This window comes from Halichoeres trimaculatus, unplaced genomic scaffold (genome assembly GCF_033239565.1).
Source record: "Halichoeres trimaculatus isolate MK-OKI-2021-1 unplaced genomic scaffold, fHalTri1.1 fHalTri1_scaffold_10, whole genome shotgun sequence".
In the NCBI taxonomy this organism is placed as follows: domain Eukaryota; kingdom Metazoa; phylum Chordata; class Actinopteri; order Labriformes; family Labridae; genus Halichoeres; species Halichoeres trimaculatus.
Window position 1 is genome coordinate 32,787,051 of NW_027437187.1, and position 19,307 is coordinate 32,806,357.

General features: G+C 38.9%; 1 protein-coding gene across 1 annotated transcript in view; it reads left to right on the forward strand.

Annotated features, from left to right (window-relative positions):
* pot1 (protection of telomeres 1 homolog) overlaps positions 1 to 19,307 on the forward strand; it is a 75,084-nt gene that overhangs the window by 20,211 nt on the left and 35,566 nt on the right. The window contains exons 5-9 of the mRNA XM_074678125.1: positions 5,736 to 5,843; positions 8,642 to 8,716; positions 12,143 to 12,269; positions 14,543 to 14,673; positions 14,751 to 15,044. Coding sequence (XP_074534226.1) covers positions 5,736 to 5,843; positions 8,642 to 8,716; positions 12,143 to 12,269; positions 14,543 to 14,673; positions 14,751 to 15,044 — 735 coding nt within the window. The remainder of the gene's footprint in view (positions 1 to 5,735; positions 5,844 to 8,641; positions 8,717 to 12,142; positions 12,270 to 14,542; positions 14,674 to 14,750; positions 15,045 to 19,307) is intronic.

Sequence of the window (19,307 nt, forward strand, 5' to 3'; positions counted from 1 at the left end):
TCTGACGTCTTTAAATGAATGGATTTATTATGACATGAAAATGTGAGTTCTGAGAACACATAAAAGCACACAAGACTAGATCAAAATCATAAAATGGTGCAGAAAAGACAAAAAGTAGTGCTGAAAATTTGCTCAATATGTAGGAAAGAAAAGTTTGAGTCCAAATCATTGTTTTCATTCTAAAATAAACTGAGTATGAAAAACAATCCTGATAATCTAGATTCTGATCCTGCCATAAAAAAAGTCCTGACATATTTTCGCCACATCGCCCCTAATGGAAAACAGAGTTCACTGCGCTAGGGATGGGTACTTTTCACATTTGAAACAGTATGTTACCAATACCTGGTACCTGGTAATCGGTACCGGTACTCAACGGTACCAATTTTTGGTACTTTTTTGTGTTGCTATGGTAAAAGATATCAATTAGTTCATTAATAGAGTGTAAAAAGAAATGTATTTAACATCATTGTTCTTCAGTATATAACCTTGCAATGCTGTGTTCATGCCCAGCATGGAAAATCACCTACTCTTTCACTCCCTCACAGTCACAAGAATTCACTTAGGTACCAAAACATGGTACTTTTTGGTTTTACATGAATTGGTACCCGGAACTTTTGACATAATTCGGTCAGTACCTATAAAAGTACCTAATTCGGTCCAATCCCTACTCTGCACTCACTGCAGAAAGCTGACCGCTTATCATCTGGTATCAAGACACACCTAAGGGACAGGTGGGGTTTGATTTCATCAGTCTGTAAAACCACTAAGGACGTAACGAAATACTCAACTCACTATTCGATATGATTTCCAATACTCGATTAACGATGCAATTTTCTCACTTTTCTTTTTATTAACAGAATGAGCTTGCAGACAAGATATGACTGAAAATAATTCTTGTATTATTTCTTTAACTGCAAAACACAAACTATACAATGAATGCAAAATCTAAAACACACACACACACACACACACACACACACACACACACACACACAGACTAACACACGTACATTAAAATGTAAAAAAAACTACAAAATATATTTTCTCTTATTTTAACAAGTTTAAAAGAAGTTAAAACTCTAAGGTAAGGTAAACTGTGCAAAACAAAGAATGTCCTTTTCCTAAAAATGCATTTGGAATTATATATTAGTTTGATTAGCAAAAAATAATAATAAAGGACTTTTAAATACATCTCACATCAAAATAGCTTAATAAATAATAGAAACAAACAAAATCTCTTCAAATAAACAATCTCAGGTTTGCATGTGCTCCTAGTTAGAATTTACATGTTTTTAAGGAAAAACAGCTCACTGCTGTTTAAATAGAGCATCACTGTGATTTTTTTTTTTCTCAGCCGATTTGGATTGTCACACATTTGTATCTGTTTTTAACTTTCTCAGGATGCATCATTACATCCCTAGAAATCATTAAAAGAAATCGTTCACAAATAGAAAATTCATATGTTACTTTCACCGTTAATAAACATGTTGGTAAGAGCTGCTGAGAAAACAGACAGAGGATCATGTGAATCCATATTTAGCATGTGGAGATGTCCCAATGTGATGAAGTGAGGACAGAGATGGTGATGATTCAGAGACGCCCCGTCTGTTGACTGAATCTAAATCACAGTTTGAGTTATTTTCTGTTTCTCTTCATGTTTTTTGTTCATTTGTTTGTTTGTTTGTTTTATAACTGTTGTACTGTAAGCATTTAAAGCTGGCTGGTGTTCATTCAGGGCTTAATTTAAAACACATATTCATCACAGACAGACTGTGTTTTATATTTGATCTGTGATTTATCTAACTGCGCTTTAATATTCCTTAGTGAGGAACGATATGATGATAACGGTGACACATTGTAATAAAGATGATGATAGTTCCATTTTCTAACACATAATGTCCCTCTGGGATAACAGCTACAGAAAAACATTTTATTTTAGTATTTATTTTCCCTAAAATAAGCCTGTTTTTCTGCTTTTAGTCCCTGTCTTTGATCGTGAAGAAGAATTTGTTTTGATTTTGTCTCAGATGTTTCTGGTGCAACAAACTGCCTTTCACCACTTTGTTTCTCCTCACACACAAGGCACAGACACTTTACTGGCAGAGAAACTTGGAATAATAAATGTGTGTCATAATATTTTTCATATTTATCACCCTTCGATGTCAGTTCACAGTGTCCTTGTCAAACAGAAGAGTTCACAGATATGAGCTTCTCAGTGCTGGTTCCTTTGAGCCTGAGAGGGTTTAGTAAAAACAAATTTAAAGATGTTTTTAAGTATGATAAATATTCATGTACTACTGATAAGATGCAGAAGAATCTCCTCATGAAAAAACTTGGATCTCATGTCATTGGAAAGTGTTTTATCTGGATTTGACAAAAGGAGGTAATGAGCTGAGCAGTTTATCTGAAGTGTTGATGAGCAAGCGGCACATCTTCATCATCAGCTGAGCTAAAGCAGAGGTTGTAACAGCAGGTTTCTGAGCCTTCTATTCATAAATAACACTGGGAAACAATTTGAAAAAAAAATCTGTTGAGCTACATTTCTTTTGCTGATTGAAAGTAAAAGTGGCATGCTGATTCCAAAATTGCAGTCAGTTTTCTTTCTAGCACGTCCATTTTTTTCTCCACAGCTTACCCTCCAGATAAGCAAAATTCCACTGATTAACTGTAGTAAGACTAGAGACAGGTACCAAATTAGGCACTTTAAGAGGTACCAAGGTACCAACCGAATTTCATTGACACACAACAGGCCACGCAGCTTCTGGTACAGGCCCTTGTGATGTCACACATCAACTACTGTGGTTCTTTCCTAGCAGGCCTTCTTGCGTGTATATTTAGACTAGTGCTGCAGGATTATCGCAATCGCAGTTTCAGCACATGCAATTACGTAATCCCAAAAGAGGTGCGATTGTTCAATTATTTCAAAAAAGTGTAAAAAAAAAGAATGAGCGTGTTTGTGTGAGCGATGTGTGTGTCTGTGTGTGTGTGTGTGTGTGACTGAGTAAGAGAGCGAGCGTGAGATGACTAATCAGTCACTGTTTCAACTGGTCATGTGACTACCTGCTCCCCTGGTGCGGCAGTTTAATCAGACAAGATGGAGCACAAAGAAGTAAGTGAGGCGCTCAAGGCAAAAAGAAACTCTACCTCTATTATTGGTGTTATTTTGGTTACCAGTTGAATGACACAGCAAAAAGATGTAATTTTCAAAACATGCAAAGCAAAAGTGGCATAAATGTGCTATTTTGAATACAAACAAAACAGTACTGTTGTGCTGTACATTGTTGTTTGCATACAGTAAATTTGGATATTTTGATAATTATTACACAATTGAAATCCTCAGTAATCCATCTCTGCTTTTTTCTTGATTTTTCTCCATGATAACCAAGCAAGTCTGTAGACTCATGACACAACTTTTTTTTATTAAATTGCAAGCACAATCGCAATATTGTCCACCTAATCTCCAATCGCACCTTTTCCCCAAATTGTGCAGCACTAATTCAGACCTCTGCAGATAAGATGGCAGCAGTACGTCTGGTCTTTAACCAGCCCAAAACAGCACATCAACCACTGTTAATCTCTCTTCACTGGCTTCCAGCGGCAGCTCCAATCAAATTCAAAGCTCTTCTTTAGGCTTAAAAAACATTGACAAGAACAGGACCTACCTACCTGGGGTCCCTCATCCAGGTCTACACTCCTTCTAACCCACTACGCTCTGCTTGTGAAAGACCCCTGGTGCTCCCAGCCCAGCACGGCTCCAAATCACTAGCCAGACTCTTCTCCTCTGTTGTTCCTAAAAGGTGGAATGAATTACCTAACTCTATACGATCCATAGAGTCCCTTTCTACTTTAAGAGATGTCTGAAAACTCAGGTAACACTTAGACCCTTCATCTGAGCCTTCTCCTCTTTGTCCTCAGGGGTAGAATGAGTCAGAAGGTCTCAGACTCAGCCCTTAGTGAATTTTCAGCACTAATTACTGACTGTTGTTGAAGGTTGAAGTATATTGTTGCAGCAATGAATTGTGGTTTGTTGGCTAGATTATTCTACATTATTTTAAAAAAGAAATCCTGCACTTAATGGCAGCATCTGCAGCCGAATAACTTGTTGCACTAACTAGGTTTTCCTTCTGTCTAAATTTTTGCTTGTGTTGTACTTCGGTTTGGACTGCTAAATGAAACTGTAGAGCTGTAGAGTACAGATTCAAGTAAAATCAAACGGTACCATGTTCAGGTACCAAACACATCCTTGTTATTGTGAGGAAGTGGAAGCGTAGGCAATTTTCCATGCTGGACATGAACACAGCATTGCAAGGTTCTATATGGAAGAATAAATATTTTATTGGAAAATTTTGTGATTTTATTAGTGAACAAATTATTATGTATTTCTACATAAACGCAGACAAAAGTACCGAAAATGGGTACTATTGAGTACCGATACTTATTGCCAGGTACTGGGGATCGTTACTGTTTCCTTTCAAATGTGAAAGGAAGGTACCCAAGACTTGCTAGCTGTTTACGAATGGACTCATCTACAGCTACGTGGCAACTTATTTGTGCAGTCACAATTGAGGCAGTGCGGTGAGAGGTGTGTGCAGCTCCCGATAGGTCAGTATCAATATCTGCAAACAGGAAGCTAACGTAGCAGGAATTAAGAGGATTTGTGCTGCTTTTCTCTTGGCCGTGTAACCATGGGCAAAGCTTGTAACTATTCCATCTCAGTGTTTTATTTACATAGGTTTATATTTCCTTTGTTTAAGATCATGTCTGCTCCTGTAGCTCCTCCAGTAGCCACATCCTTTATAAAAACATAATAGTGCTTAATAAACATTACAGTCATGCCCGTTTCCTCCATATTTCATTGTTTGTCAATGTTTGGAGATTTTTATAAAACAAGCACATATCTGTTAAGTAAAGTATTTTTCATATTTTTAAGAAAACATGGATCCTATAATTTAAAAACTTGATGTGATGGAGAAACCAAAAATAAGTCAAAGACAGCTGTCAGACCTAACTCAACAAAAATTGTGTTCCCAATGTGAACAAACCCCAAGCTGTCATAACATCTTCAGGCATACAACTTGCTTGAAAGATTCCTACTCTGGTGTGACACTTTACCTCCCGCAGCTCCTTGAACTTCACAAACTGATTGACTCTGAATCATCGTAGCTGCAGCTCTGGGCCAGCTCACGCCCCGTCCACTCTGACGCCGTCACATCTGCACACGGAGGCAGCTGGGAGTTTGTTTACAGACTGTTGGTTCTGCTTCTGACCTGGACAGGGACAGCTAACACATCAGGGATAATCCTGCTGTCACAAGCATCTCACTTTGTTTTTTGGTTTCCCTTCAGCCGTGTCTTGATGTATCTCAAAGCGCGGGAAGTCACAGCAGCCTGAGCCGGCGTGCTCAGCTGTAGATCACAGAGTTGTTGTCAGGCTGCGTGTCTCTCTAACATGATTATTCAGACTATCTGCTGTCCTTTTGTCAGCCCTGAGTGGAGGCTTTGAATCCGTCTCGGGGGCACTTGACACGCCAAACAAAAGACAATCTCCACTTTTCACACCAGCTTATCATCGACGGCTTGTTGTGACGTCTTACTTAACGTCTCCCAGGACGCAACATCTGCTGCTTCAATCTGTCCTCCCTCTGGGAACCAAGATGTAAATTTATCCCTCTCTGCTCTCGCAGTTTTAATCCCTGATTTCTCTGCTTGTTGTTGATGATCTTTTATTTTCTACAGGATGTGCTGGTGGTTTCTGGATTCACTGTGGGCAAATCTCCAACTGTTAATAAGGACAAGCTGCACCCGTGTAACCTGCTGCTGTCAGGAGACGACGCCTGCGTTTATGTGAGGACTTTAATCTTCTGTATGAATGTCTTAAGTCTCTCCGACAGGGTCTCATAGGCTTTAACACTGTAGTCATCCATGTGTTGTTTATTTTTATTGTGTCAAATGGATAAAAATTTTGTTTTATTCTCCTAAACTAAGAGCGTGTTCACAAACAGATACAGACCTCACTTTTTCTTTTTTTTTCATCTTACTACTTAGTTTGAAGCTAGTATGTAGCTCTGATGATATGCATGCACAACTTGAGGCAAAAGAGTACAGCAGGACACTGTAGGGGAGTGTACATGATGAGCGGAGAAGACAGAGTTAGAGGATGTACCTGTGGTGTTGTGGCGTTCTGCTGTCATGGAGCACCTTAGATTCAGTGTGAGCTCTGATGACGGCAGTAAGAAAGTGGAGGATAAAACCACGACTGAGTGTTGCCAACTTAGAGACTTAGTTGCTACATTTAATGACTTTTCAGACCCAACTGGTGAGTTTTTTTAAAGATATAATAATAAGATAATATAAGATATGATAATTAGACATAAAAAACAAGAATGGACAGAAGAAAGTTTATTTGTAGTTCTAAACATATTTATGATGGTGTGTTTTACCGGCTCTCTGTCTCTCCCATGTTATTTCTATCTCCTTCATAGGGATGGTTACCGAATTAGGTACATTTATAGGTACCCACCAAATTCTGTCAAAAGTACCAGGTACCGATTCATGTAAAATAAAAGGTACCATGTCAAGGTACTTAAATGCATCATTGTGTCTGTGAGGGAGTGAAAGAGAAGGCAATTCTCCATGCTGCACTGCAAAAAAAACCCTGAAATCTTATCAAGTGTTTTTGTCTTATTTCAAGTAAAAATTGTCGTCTTACACTCGATATGAGCCACATTCACCTGACCAGTCCAAATTAGTCCAGTCCAATTTATTATTATTATTAAAAAAATGTCTTGTTTTAAGTTATTTAAAGACAAAAATGAGGTCTGAATCGCTTGTATCAAGTTAAAAAAAAAACTGCCAATGGAACAAGATACATTTTCTTGAAAATTCGCTTGAAACTGGAATAATGTCTTAATACAAGTAACTTTTCTCTTGTTCCAGTGAATAGATAATTTTTTTTTACTTGTTACAGACAATTCAGACCTTATTTTTGTGCTTAAATAACTTGAAACAAGACATTTTTCTGGTCTGGTTAAGTAAATTTGGCTCATATTTAGCCTAAAAATACATTTTCTGTTGAAAAAGGGACAAAAACACTTGATAATATTTCCTTTTAACATAGCATTTTAGGGTTGTATATTGAAGAATAAATATGTTGAATTGAAAAATTATATATATATTATTATTAAAGTAATTGATATTTTTACTACATAAACACAAAAAAGTATGGAAAATTGGTACTGTTGAGTCCCGGTACCGATTGCCAGGTACTGTATCGTTTCAAATGTGAAAGGTACCCATCCCTTCTACAGAGTCCATAATTATTATATGCAAATGGATTATTATGCAAATTAGACAGCAGCGTCATTAAGTGGCTTTTAGTGACTTCTGGGACAGCCAATAGAGACTTTCTTTACTGAGGAGTTGGCATGTTGAAACTAGCAATGTTTCACTCATTGACTGTTTATAGAGTGGACAGCATGGTTCCTCCATTTAGCATTGTACGATTTTGAAGCCAGTTTTGAACCTGAGTGGAGCCAGGTGACAAAAATAATATATATATTTTTTTTCTTTCGAGAGTCTAATCTTTCTTTTGAGACTCTACCTCCCAACATATTTCCCATTCCCCGAAAAAAATACACAAGAACAGCAGCTGTCAATCATCGTTAAACATGACGTCAAGCCTTGTTTTTAACCTCATATAACTAATGAAAATGAAACTTTTCAGAAAGTGAACACAAGGCAGCAAAATAATATCTTCAAATCTTCACAACAATCAGATGTAAGAAACATTTCTATGAGGTGTATTAACCTTTTTAAGTTTGACCATAGCCCATCTAGAATGACTGGAGAGCTTGATTTTTTTACCTATACTGATGCCAGCCACCAGGGGGAGCAGTTTTTGTGGAGATCTCACTTCATTTTAGACTTTATCAGTCTATGGTTTCACTCAGCTTTAATGATGTTTTAAATTTGAAACAGCTTCAGTCTTTCAGGTTTTTCATGACTCTACATGACATAATTGATGAAAAATAATCTCAATTGTGAATTATTAGGGTATGCGGTAATCTGGGGTGTTAAAAACCACAACAGTGTTCAGCGAATCAAACCGAAAACCATGACCTACAGCTTTTCTCTCTTTCTGCACAAAATGGCTCGTCCCGCCTCTGACGGTTTCCATTTTCTGAGTATGTCTGATCTGTTGAGAATATTCCTCAGCAGCAGAGAGATTCTTTCAGTCTTGTTTTATCACAGTATGCATGCAAACAAGGCTTGTTAATGACAAAGACTTTTAATGATCCATAACTGAGCCAGGAAATTTCTTGCTGTGAGGCACCAGCGCTACGCCTGCCATATGTCATATGCAACCTTAATTAAAGTTTTGGTTGTTGTCAGTTTTTGTTTTAAGTCAAAATGTCAATCAGGATCTCAATACAAGAAGTCAAAAAGGAAGAAAGTAAAGTGTTTGAGTCTGTTCTGGTTCATTTTTTTGTATTTCACAGCTATTTTTTGAGACGTTTGACATTTTAAAGATATTAATTCATCCCTTTTGTCGTTTACTGGTGTCCCTCCAGCAGCTCTAGTCTCTGCATGTCATCTTTGTGACTTTTTACTGAACCTTCTCCTCCTGTGTCTGCATCCTCCAGGTCTGCCGCCTGCCGACTCCCCCCGACCCCCGAACCCAGCCGGCCGCCAAGAGGAGCGCTGCTCTCTCTGCTCAGGTCAGAATCAGAAGCCCGGTTCGATGTTAAGGCTTCTGGAGTTTATCATGGAGATCTTTTAGCTTTTGGGAAGTTTAGTTCTGCTGCTGGTTGTCATGGAGTCTCCTCTGCTGGATCTCAGTCGTGTTGGACTCATTGTTTTCTGAGGAGGATCATAATGTTGGATATTACTGTAAAACCTGGTTCAGGCAGTTGTAGAAATCAGTGGTGCATGCCATAAAAAACAGCTCAAAGTTTAGAAACTCTAAGGGAAACTTGTTCTGACTCTGACTTAGGTCCTCTCTGTGGAATAAAAGCTGCTAAAAATACCATTTCACTGTTTCTCTCAGGTTTGACTTTAAAGAGCAGATGCTCTTTTTTCAGATCTTTATTATTCTAATTATCAAACCTACTGAGAAAATGATGAAAGAGGCCGAAAAGGCTGGAAACCATCATTTGGCTCTGATCGGTTGTTACCTAAGCTTTGAACATTTATCAGAACTGACATTTACTTAGTTAAATGCCAAGATTAGAAGAGCTTTAAATCTCACAAAACACCTTTATCTGCTCTTTTTTTTGTTTGAAGCATCAGTTCTGTCCTCACTTTGCTGTCACCGTACTGCAGATTTGACGCAGAGGTGATGAGACACACACACTACAGGCTCCGTGTTCACACACAGCATGTTGGCGTGTTCGTTGGAATGTGTAACAGATGTGATGAATGTGACATGAGACTTCACATCACCTACTGAGAGCAACACTTCAGACTTTTGATGTGTAGGTAAAAGGTTTTGCAGAAGTGTGACTGCAGCAGCATGTCCTCTGAGATAACTTTAAAGTTAGCATCCAAAGAAAAAGTTCAAAAGAAAAGGATGATGAGAAACACTCAAGATTGCTCCAGTCATTTAACACTCCTGAACTACAAAGAGAGGGCTTTGTGCAATGGCAACAAAGTTTGACCATGGCAACATGAAATAAATGATGTGTAGGAATGGAATGGCTCACAGAATCCACTGTTTAGATCTTGCCATGGTTTTGTTTTCATTTTGGTTCGGTGTACATTGTTGTTGTTATGTCATGTACACATATGTAACACAGGAATGATTGAAACAGTTTACAATTTGATACATCGGTAAAACTGGGCGAGACATTGCTAGATTTAACTGTAGACTGTATAAATAAATGGACGTAGCCTTAGTCACCCATCCATTTCTGACACAGATTTTTGAAGCTAATCGGCTAGTGCAGCCATATAGGAAGTGGGGCAACCTTCTACACCAACAGCTAGGGCTGGGATGAGATGTTTTTCTCCCAATTTGATTCTTTTACAATTTATGGGGTGCCAAATTGATTAAAATTGCTATTCTTTGATATTTCCAAATTTTGCAATTTTTAGTTTGCTTTTTTAACACCAGGCCAAGTGAAAAAGTTGGAGATGATAACGATGATGATGTCTGCAGACTATATCAGGAGCCATACTTTCCCCAAAAATCTACATTGCATGTTAGTCAGTTTTTTAAGATTTATTTAAGGGATCTGACATCTGGACTTTTTTTTTCAAACTCAGCTTATAAATAAAGACTAAATGAAGGACTTAAATTTGAAAACAAAGAAAAAAAAAACAACGAAAAAAAATTTTTTTTGAACAAAAAAAAAAAACAGATTTAAAATTGACAAAAAACCCTGATCCTACGATACATCACCCTATTAACGGCTATGTGGTGCCTGCCTGTCAATTAGCTGAGCTATGCCTCTGATTTTAGTGTCCTCCAAACTGCCTAGTGTGAAAAAAAAATCACCACCTGTACAGTGTGTGCTGACAGTGAAATTAGTGATTCAGATGGAAGACGTTTTTTTGTATCAGGCTGCAAATACTATTTATTTCTGCAGTGAAAATGTCTTTTTTTGGCTTGGTGTTTACGTGACTTCCGTTACTCCCAGAGCCCGCTTTAAGGGGACACTCCAGAAACAGCAGATTTTAACAATTCAGCATCGTCTCATATTTTTGGAGGTTGCTGTTCGGATTAAGCATGCCAACACCTCATTAAGGGGGGTCACTATTAGTGATAGACTGATTATCAGCCAGGCCGATTATGGGGGCCAATATTTGGCATTTTGGTGCATATCGGCATCTGCGTTTTTTTTTATCCAACGGCTGATATGAAATCAATTCAAAACTGTTTTGTTTTGGCTCTGATGCTTCTCTGCACAGAATTTCTCCCTGTCTACACTATGGAAGCCCTAGATGATCAAAACATTTAAAATCAGTCATGTAAAATCAAACAGGAAAATTATTTCAACTGCATTACATGGCTGTAAAAAGCAGCACAAACTCAATTCTGTCCAGTTTTATTGCAGTTATATTGAAATTTTGGAAAACTTTAGATATTTATTTTTTTAAGTTTTGATTTGATTTTATAAAAAATGCTGCTAAGCCTGAGCTGTTTAATTAACATATGCTTTAAGGCATTTGAATGCAGTTAAGTGTTGGAGCTTGTATTGTTCAAATTTTTTTACGCCAATATTTTCCCTTTGACTGCAAATTAACATGGGCTTCAAATATCGGTTATCAGCCTCCTTGCCTACTAGTAATTAGTATCGGTATCGATCCCAAAAAAATCCATATTGGTCTATCTCAAGTCACTATTGGCTGTCCCAGAAGTCAAAGTAAAAGTCATGGATGCTAAATATGTCTGGAACTACAAATGGACTTTCTTTTCTTGATTCTTGTTTTTATTTTTTAAAGTTCAAAACATCAACCCTCCTTTTTTATCCAGGCTGGGGACCGGCAACTGTGACTTAAAAGAGACAAACACATGCACTTTTCTCTTGTATGTTGACAGCTCAATCAGCATAAACACTAAATTAATCTTTTATTGTGAGGTCAAAAACTGAAACTTAAGTTCGAAGTTACTAAAATTTCCTTTGCTGCTTCAACACTCTTCTTTGGAGCGTCCTTTGTCCCAGATGTCACTCCTGTTTCATATTTATGGAGTCTAGAAATACATAGCTCAAACAAACTGATGTACTGTTCCACTACATACCATGTCATATGTGGTGTCTGCCTCTTCTTTCATTTACGTGTTTATGTTTAGAATGTAACACACTGGGGTGTCTTAGCATCAACACTAAGCCCATCTTAATCTTTAAAGGAAATGCAAACACAAACTAACGGAGCAGAACACCATGCAATTAAGCTCCAGCTGTGAAAATGTGTTTGCAAACTGATTACTTATTTAATTGTATGCAGTGCAGTCTGGAAAGAGGTCACACCGTTACTGTGGAGTTTACTTGAAAATTACCAGGCATTCGAGTTTAACACATCAGTAACTGTTAACCTGTAAACAAATACTTAATGAAACACCTTCACCTCACGATACTAGAGCATGACAGCAAACATGTTAACACGCAAATCTCAACTGTTCCTCCTGCTTTGTTTCTCCTCAGGTCTCCAGATTACCCAAAACTCCAAAATACACATACGTCAAACTGGGCGACCTGAAAGCAGGACCTGCAGTCAATGTTTATGGAGTGGTGACATTCCTCAAACAGCCGTACAAGTCCCGCGGCACAGGTCAGTATGAGACTTGTCCAGATTTTGTAAAACAGGAAAAAACATTTGCTCTGTTCTAGACATATTGGAAAATGAAGCATTCTGTGTTGTGAAATGATGTCCAACTGCTTGTCAACGCAAATTTCTAATCAGCCAATCACATGGCAGCAACTCAATGCATTTAGGCATGTAGACATGGTCAAGACGATCTGCTGCAGTTCAAAGCAAGCATCTGAATGGGGAAGAAAGGTGATTTAAGGGACTTTGAACGTGGCATGGTTGTTGGTGCCAGACGGGCTGGTCTGGGTATTTCAGAAACTGCTGATTTACCAGGATTTTAACCCACCACCATCTCTAGGGTTTACAGAGAATGGTCCCAAAAAGAGAAAATATCCAGTGAGCAGCAGTTCTGTGGGACAAAATGCCTTGTTGATGCCAGAGGTCAGAGGAGAATGGACAGACTGGTCGGAGCTGATAGAAAGGCAACAGTAACTCAAATAACCACTGGTTACAACCGAGGTCTGCAGAAGAGCATCTCTGAACACACAACACGTCCAACCTTGAGGCAGATGGGCTACAGCAGCAGAAGACCACACCGGGTGACCCTCCTGTCAGCTAAGAACAGGAAACTGAGGCTACAATTCACACAGCAACACCAAAACTGGACAATAGAAGTTTGGAGAAACGTTGCCTGGTCTGATGAGTCTGGATTTCTGCTCCACATTCAGATGGTAGGGTCAGAATTTGGCGTCAACAACATGAAAGCATGGATCCACTTTGGCTCACTTTGGGCCCCTTAGTACCAACTGAGCATGGTTTAAAGTCCACAGCCTACCTGAGTATTGTTGCTGACCATGTCCATCCCTTTATGAGCACAGTGTACCCATCTTCTGATGGCTACTTCCAGCAGGATAACGCTCCATGTCATAAAGCTGGAATCATCTCAGACTGCTTTCTTCAACATGACAATGAGTTTCCTGTACTCAAATGGTCTCCACAGTCCCCAGATCTCAATCCAACAGAGCACCTTTGGGAAGTGGTGGAACGGGAGATTCTCATCATGGATGTTCAGCCGACAAATCTGCAGCAACTGAGTGATGCTATCATGTCAATATGGAGCAAAAAACTGGAGAAAAAACTTGACATGCCTGAAAAAACTGATGGCAATTTTGAAATCGGCATCCAGTTTTAGTTTCAATCAGCATAAAAATCAAACTATACTGATTTCTTTTTTTCAAATTGTTCCCCAGTGTTACTTAAGTATTTGAATCATGTTTCTTTTTAACCCTCATCAGCCTCAATGTGAGTGTGATCAGTGTGTTCAAGTGAAATAACTTCATCCTGTAGAGCTTCAAAGTAGCAGTGTTCTGACTTCAGCTCTTTCAGCACCATGGACAGTGACACTAAGCTGCTCAGTAGCTGTGTGTGAAATTTTATAGGAAACATGTTTAAAATCACAGGAAAGATGGATAGTTGTTGCTAAAAGGCTTCCAAAAAGTTAAACCACATCATCTCAGCTGAGACTGAAACGAGCTGACGAGCCGTAGAGGAGAGAAACTCCATCATGGAGTGATAAAAGGTGGATCAGTGCTGAGGTTTGTTTAGGTGTAAAATGTCTCTGATTATCCTCATAACACAGTCAGAGAGGCGTGGAGAGGAGTAAGATGGAAGAATATATTTCAGGTTTTGTGTTGATGGTGCAGAGGCCTGAGTGTGAAAGAGTGTGAATCAAACCCATTGAACTTTGGATGCTTCCTCTTTAATTCACCACATTTCCCAGTTAACATGATGAACCTGATATCATGAAGCACAAAAAATATAAGACCTGAGGAGAAGGGCACAGTGTCAGAATTATAAAGAAAGAGGGAAATGGAGATAAGATAATAAAACCAAGCTGATGAGTGTGAGACGACCTGCAGGCATGCAGAAAAGGATGATTAACTGTGTGAGTGTGTGTGTGTTAATGAGTCTGTATGTTTTGGGACAGATAATAAAGAGAAATCAGCATCTAGAGCGGAAAATGTCTGGACTTTGTCGTTTTCTGCGTCTCCTTCGGGCGTCAAAGTAAACAAAGATATTAAAAAAATCCATCTACTCAGACATGGGAGAAACACACACTCTGAAACTTTGACTCATTTTAAAATCTGTTTTAATCTTCTTCATACTTTTACATGCATGTCATCATACTGTGATGGGAGCACCGTGCCTCACATCTAACAGGCCAAAAATCTGTCGAATAGAGCTGCTTTTTCTTGTTTTTTCTCTGTGTGACTTCAGCAAGTTTCTTTCCACAGATTACTGCTCCATACTGAAGATTACTGATCAATCCAAAAGGGAGATCCTTTGCAAGATCTTCTGCAAGAACCTTGAGGACCATCCCAAAGTCTTTCAAGTTGGAGACATTGTCCGCCTGCATGGAGTCAAGGTTTGGATTACAGGCAGGTCCATTTAGAAGCTTTGAAGTTAAAGATACGTCTGTTAAAGCTTTGTGTTTCTCTGCAGCCTCAGTCCTACAAGGACTCCATCGAGCTGATCAAGACCTTTGGTTTCTCTGCGCTGACATTTGATGGGGGTGTAGGCCAACCCGTAGAGCCTCGAGCCACCAGCCAATCCTTACACTTTGACCAGGAGGACAGACGAATGGTGGAGGAGCTGCGATCCTGGGCTGCATCTCAAAGTTTCATCCCTCCTGCTTCTACAACTCCTCTGTCTGCTGTTGAACCTAATGCTTACTTCGACCTAGACTGCCAGCTGCTGGCCAAAGCTCCCATCGACACCTGCTGCTACCTGCTGAGGGTAAGGACGTTCGATCTTGAAACTGCTTCACTTTTACATGTTAGCCTGTTCATAAGCTACAATTTAAGATAAGTGTATCCGCGCCAAAGTCTGTTATTTCTAAATGCTATTTATGTCAGGAATCCAGAGGTAGACCAAATTGTATGTAACGAAATGTCTTTAACTAAACTCAAAATCCAAAGTTTGAATAAAAAACTTCCACAAAAGCAAAAAACACAGAAAAACTCACTTGAAGGCACAACACACAGCAGGATACACAGACAATGAACTGACACAGAACTCAAGAAACAAAGAGACTATGGCCATGCCCACAAGTAGCCGGGTATCTGGGAAACCGCATATATTTTTATGCATTTACGCCTGTCGTCCACAAGAAACCACAGCTTTATGTCACTAAAAACCATGTTTTCTGAAAACTCCAGCCAAAGTGAAGATTTTGGGAAACTCCAGTTTCATGGTTTCATATTGACACCAGTAAACAGCGTTTTTGTTCTCAAATGTCACAGCTGAATGATGGGGGCTCATTCTGATTGGCTGAGACAGGTTTTACGTCTGAAATATAGGACGGAATAGAATAGAAAACACTTGATTTATCCCTGAGGGGAAATTCAGGAGGAGTCAGAGCAGCAATCAAGAAAACCAAAGTAAGAAGGTGTATAAAAAGTGCTAAAAGGTCCATAAGAAAATAGATGCTGATAGCTTGTCCATCATTGTCCAGTCAGCCAGCCTCCACCTCCACAGGGTCCAGGACTGAGCTTCTTCAGCAGTCTGTTCAGTCTCTGTCTCCTGGATCCTGTCTGCCCACAGCAGGTGAAGCTCTTCCAATGTGGTGTTGGTGTCTGGTGTTTGCTCTGTTAGCCATGTCTGTGAATAGCATGATGCTACTCTGCCTTCTGGTATTCCCTCTGTTGCTGGGTTAGCACGGCTAGCTCGTCCATCTTATTGGAGATAGATCTTGCGTTCCCAATAACGATGGATGAAAGGACAGGTCCATGTCGTCACTTCTTAGCTCTCCTTCTCCTTACCTTGTGAGAAACATCAGGCCTTGCACCAGTTAGCATTGACACGCTACAGGCTGCTAACAGCTGATCTCATAAATAAACAATGTGGCCATGATAACGTGTAGGATCTCTAGACAAACACAGGAGCAAAAACAGTAAAAATATCACTGAAGACATAACCAGTTCGGGGTCATTGACCAACAAATGAACCAAACAAAGTAATGATCCACTCCAAATACAAAGACAACAAAAAAAAAAGATGAAAAAATTATGAGAAACAGACAAATAAGGGAGAGCTGCTGCAACAGGCAGCCACAACCAACAGGGCAGCGCCTAGCAACATACACTGTCAAATATGGGTTTGGCATGCCTCAAGCTGCACTTATCAGCAGATTTGCTTGCAGCGTGTGGAAAACAGTATTTTTAAAATGAATGGGGGGGTGATTCATTTTTGCTATGTTTGTACAAGGCCTAAGATTAACACAGAAAATGTAAGACAAGAAACTTAAAGAATAATCGCAAAGAAACACCAGAAGACTGAAAAATTAGGAAACTTTAACCCTCAAATCAACAAAAAGCAAACGCAAGACAGAATCAGTACAATTTCTCTGTATCCATGGACGACCTAACTAATCCATTTACAGCACATAGACTGAAAGTCCTTATAATGACACCACGCTGGCCAGAAAAGTTTAACAGTGGAAAGAAAACTCTGTCCACTGTGTAAAAGAAAAAGGACAGAAGAGCAGAAGAAAGCTAAATTGGAAAATGATAGAGCATGGGCTAAAGAAGAGCAAACATTAGCTCTGCTTGGTGAGGTTGTAGATGGTAGATGAGCACAGGTAGGACATAACCAGGATTCAGTGATGTTACAGACATGTCTCAGAGCACCGGGCTGAGAGGAGCAGTTTCATAGTTTTCACTTTTCAAGCAATAGTTGTATGCAACTCAAAATAAATATGTCACATCGTCACTTTGCAGCCTGGGAAGAGTTTCCTCAAACAAAGAAAAGTTGAGTGAAATAGAAAAACAAATGCACGCCTTTAAACAGGTTTTCCTCACAGACCCTTCAACACAGTGAGCATACGTGCTGGTGTAACGTTTCCTGTTACCGCTGTGTTAAATTGATGTGAATGTAAAGTATCTGAAAGCCTTCAGGGAACTTTTTCAATCCTGTTTATTTTTCCATCCCGCAAACAACACCATCTGTGATCGATGGGTTGCCAGTCTCACCTGGTTTACCTCTCAGGTACGTCTCTGTCTCTCTGCAGGGACCTCCTCTGAAACATCAAACCTGTTAATGATTGAAGTGAGATGTTTCCTCTCAATGTGATGCTGCTGTTTTGTTTCAGGCTCTTTTATTTCTGTCATAAAAAAGTTACGACTTCACAGGCAGTAATCCTAGATCAATTTACAAATCCTCCAGGATTTGATTTGGAGGGAGTCAACATCACAGATCATTTGGAGACGTTAACCTTTAGTCTGTGATTTTTCTCGCAAATAAACACCTGAAAACTCCTCAGAGCAGCATCACAGTCACAAGGAAGCTCCCCCCGTGGCTGTTTACTGTCAGCTTACATCCTCACCGTCTTGTGTTTATTTCCCATAGTCCTTTGTTTATTTCTTCTTATCCGTGTTAATGTGACTTGTCTTGTTAGGGTGAGTATATTTGATGAAGCTGCCCCCCTTCTTTCCTCCTCTGTCTCATAGTGAAGTCAGGTGGCCTCAGTGGGAGGAGGTCTCGTGTTTTTTTATCAGGGTCCTGAGCTGTTTTACCTGCCACCTCGGTTTTCAGAGCAGGAACGAGGCTGTAAGTGGAGCCTGGTTTGCTGCCAGTGAGACTGATAGAGGAGATAAATGTGAGCAGGATTTGGCACTGACTGCTGGTCTGCTGCCAGTCCCCTCTCACTGATTTCTAAAGCTGCTCTGAGCTTGCTGCCTGCTGTTACACAACCACACACACATCCAGGAGAGGATCGTTTCCAGATCATAAACGCCTATTAGACCAAGAATAGATTTTAATGCCTCTCCTTAAGCACTGGAGATCAACGTCAACAAAGGTTTTTTTAAGCATTCTTTGCTCTCGACTATGTTACTGTGAGGCAGTCGGCTTAAACGTGAATAAATCTGACTGTGAAGGGTCTTTTGACAACTGAAGAAAAACATTAAAACTTTTTTTTTTATCAAAGTTTTTTTTGTTTTTTACCTTTGGAGACCAGCTCTATCAGCTCTATTAAGAATGAAGACAAAAACTTCAACCCCTTATCCCTACTTTAAGCTTCAAAAGTTAGTTTAAAGGCAGATGCATATTAATTTCCTCTTATTCAACCTCATTTTTGCTGAAATACTCTGATTGGGATACAAGATGTCTAACAAAGAAAAGAGTAAACAGACTAAATCACGAACAAACAAACATACTTCAAGAAGCAAAAATGACATCTAGCACTAAATTAACAAAGACTTGACCAGACAGCAGGACAAAGTATCATTAAAGTACCAAATCCCCCTCAAAAAGTTGAGACGTTTTGTAAAATCTTGTCAAAGACAGACTTGGATGGTTTGATAATCACTTTAATCCTTTACCCAAAACCTGGAGGAACACCTCCCAACTAATGAGGCTCAGCATAAAAAGAAGTACATCATGGGGGCTTAGTGTCTTTGAGGTAAAGACTGGAAGAGGTTTACTACACTGTGAGAGACTCTGTGAGAAAATAGTTCAACAATTTCAGAATAAGATTCCTCAGAATATCATTAAAAGGTTCAGAGAATCTGAAGAAATTGCTGAAATAAAAGTGACGAAGCCCAAAACGAAGACAGGATTACAGGGATTCTTACAGACCCTCACAAAGCATTAAAAACAGCCCTGACTGTGAAGTGGAAATCACCACATCAGCTCAAAATCACAAAATTGTATGATGTATGTAAAATTGTGTCAAAATCAGAATCAGAATCAGAATTGCCTTAACTCGTGAAGTATTTCAAGAATGAAAGGAATTTGACTCTGGTTAACCACACTCACTTTGTACAAATATTGTAAATATACACTAAATATTAGAAAATATATATATAAAAAAAGCTAAAGTATTGAAAAAAAATGAAATATTTTTTTGGTTGTAATAATGATAACGATGGACAAGGGATTAATAATTTTTAAATTATTATGAAATACAAACAAATTGAAAATAATAATATAATATAATAATATTAATATTAATAAAAAAATATTATTAAAATACTTATAATTATAATTGTTATTATAATT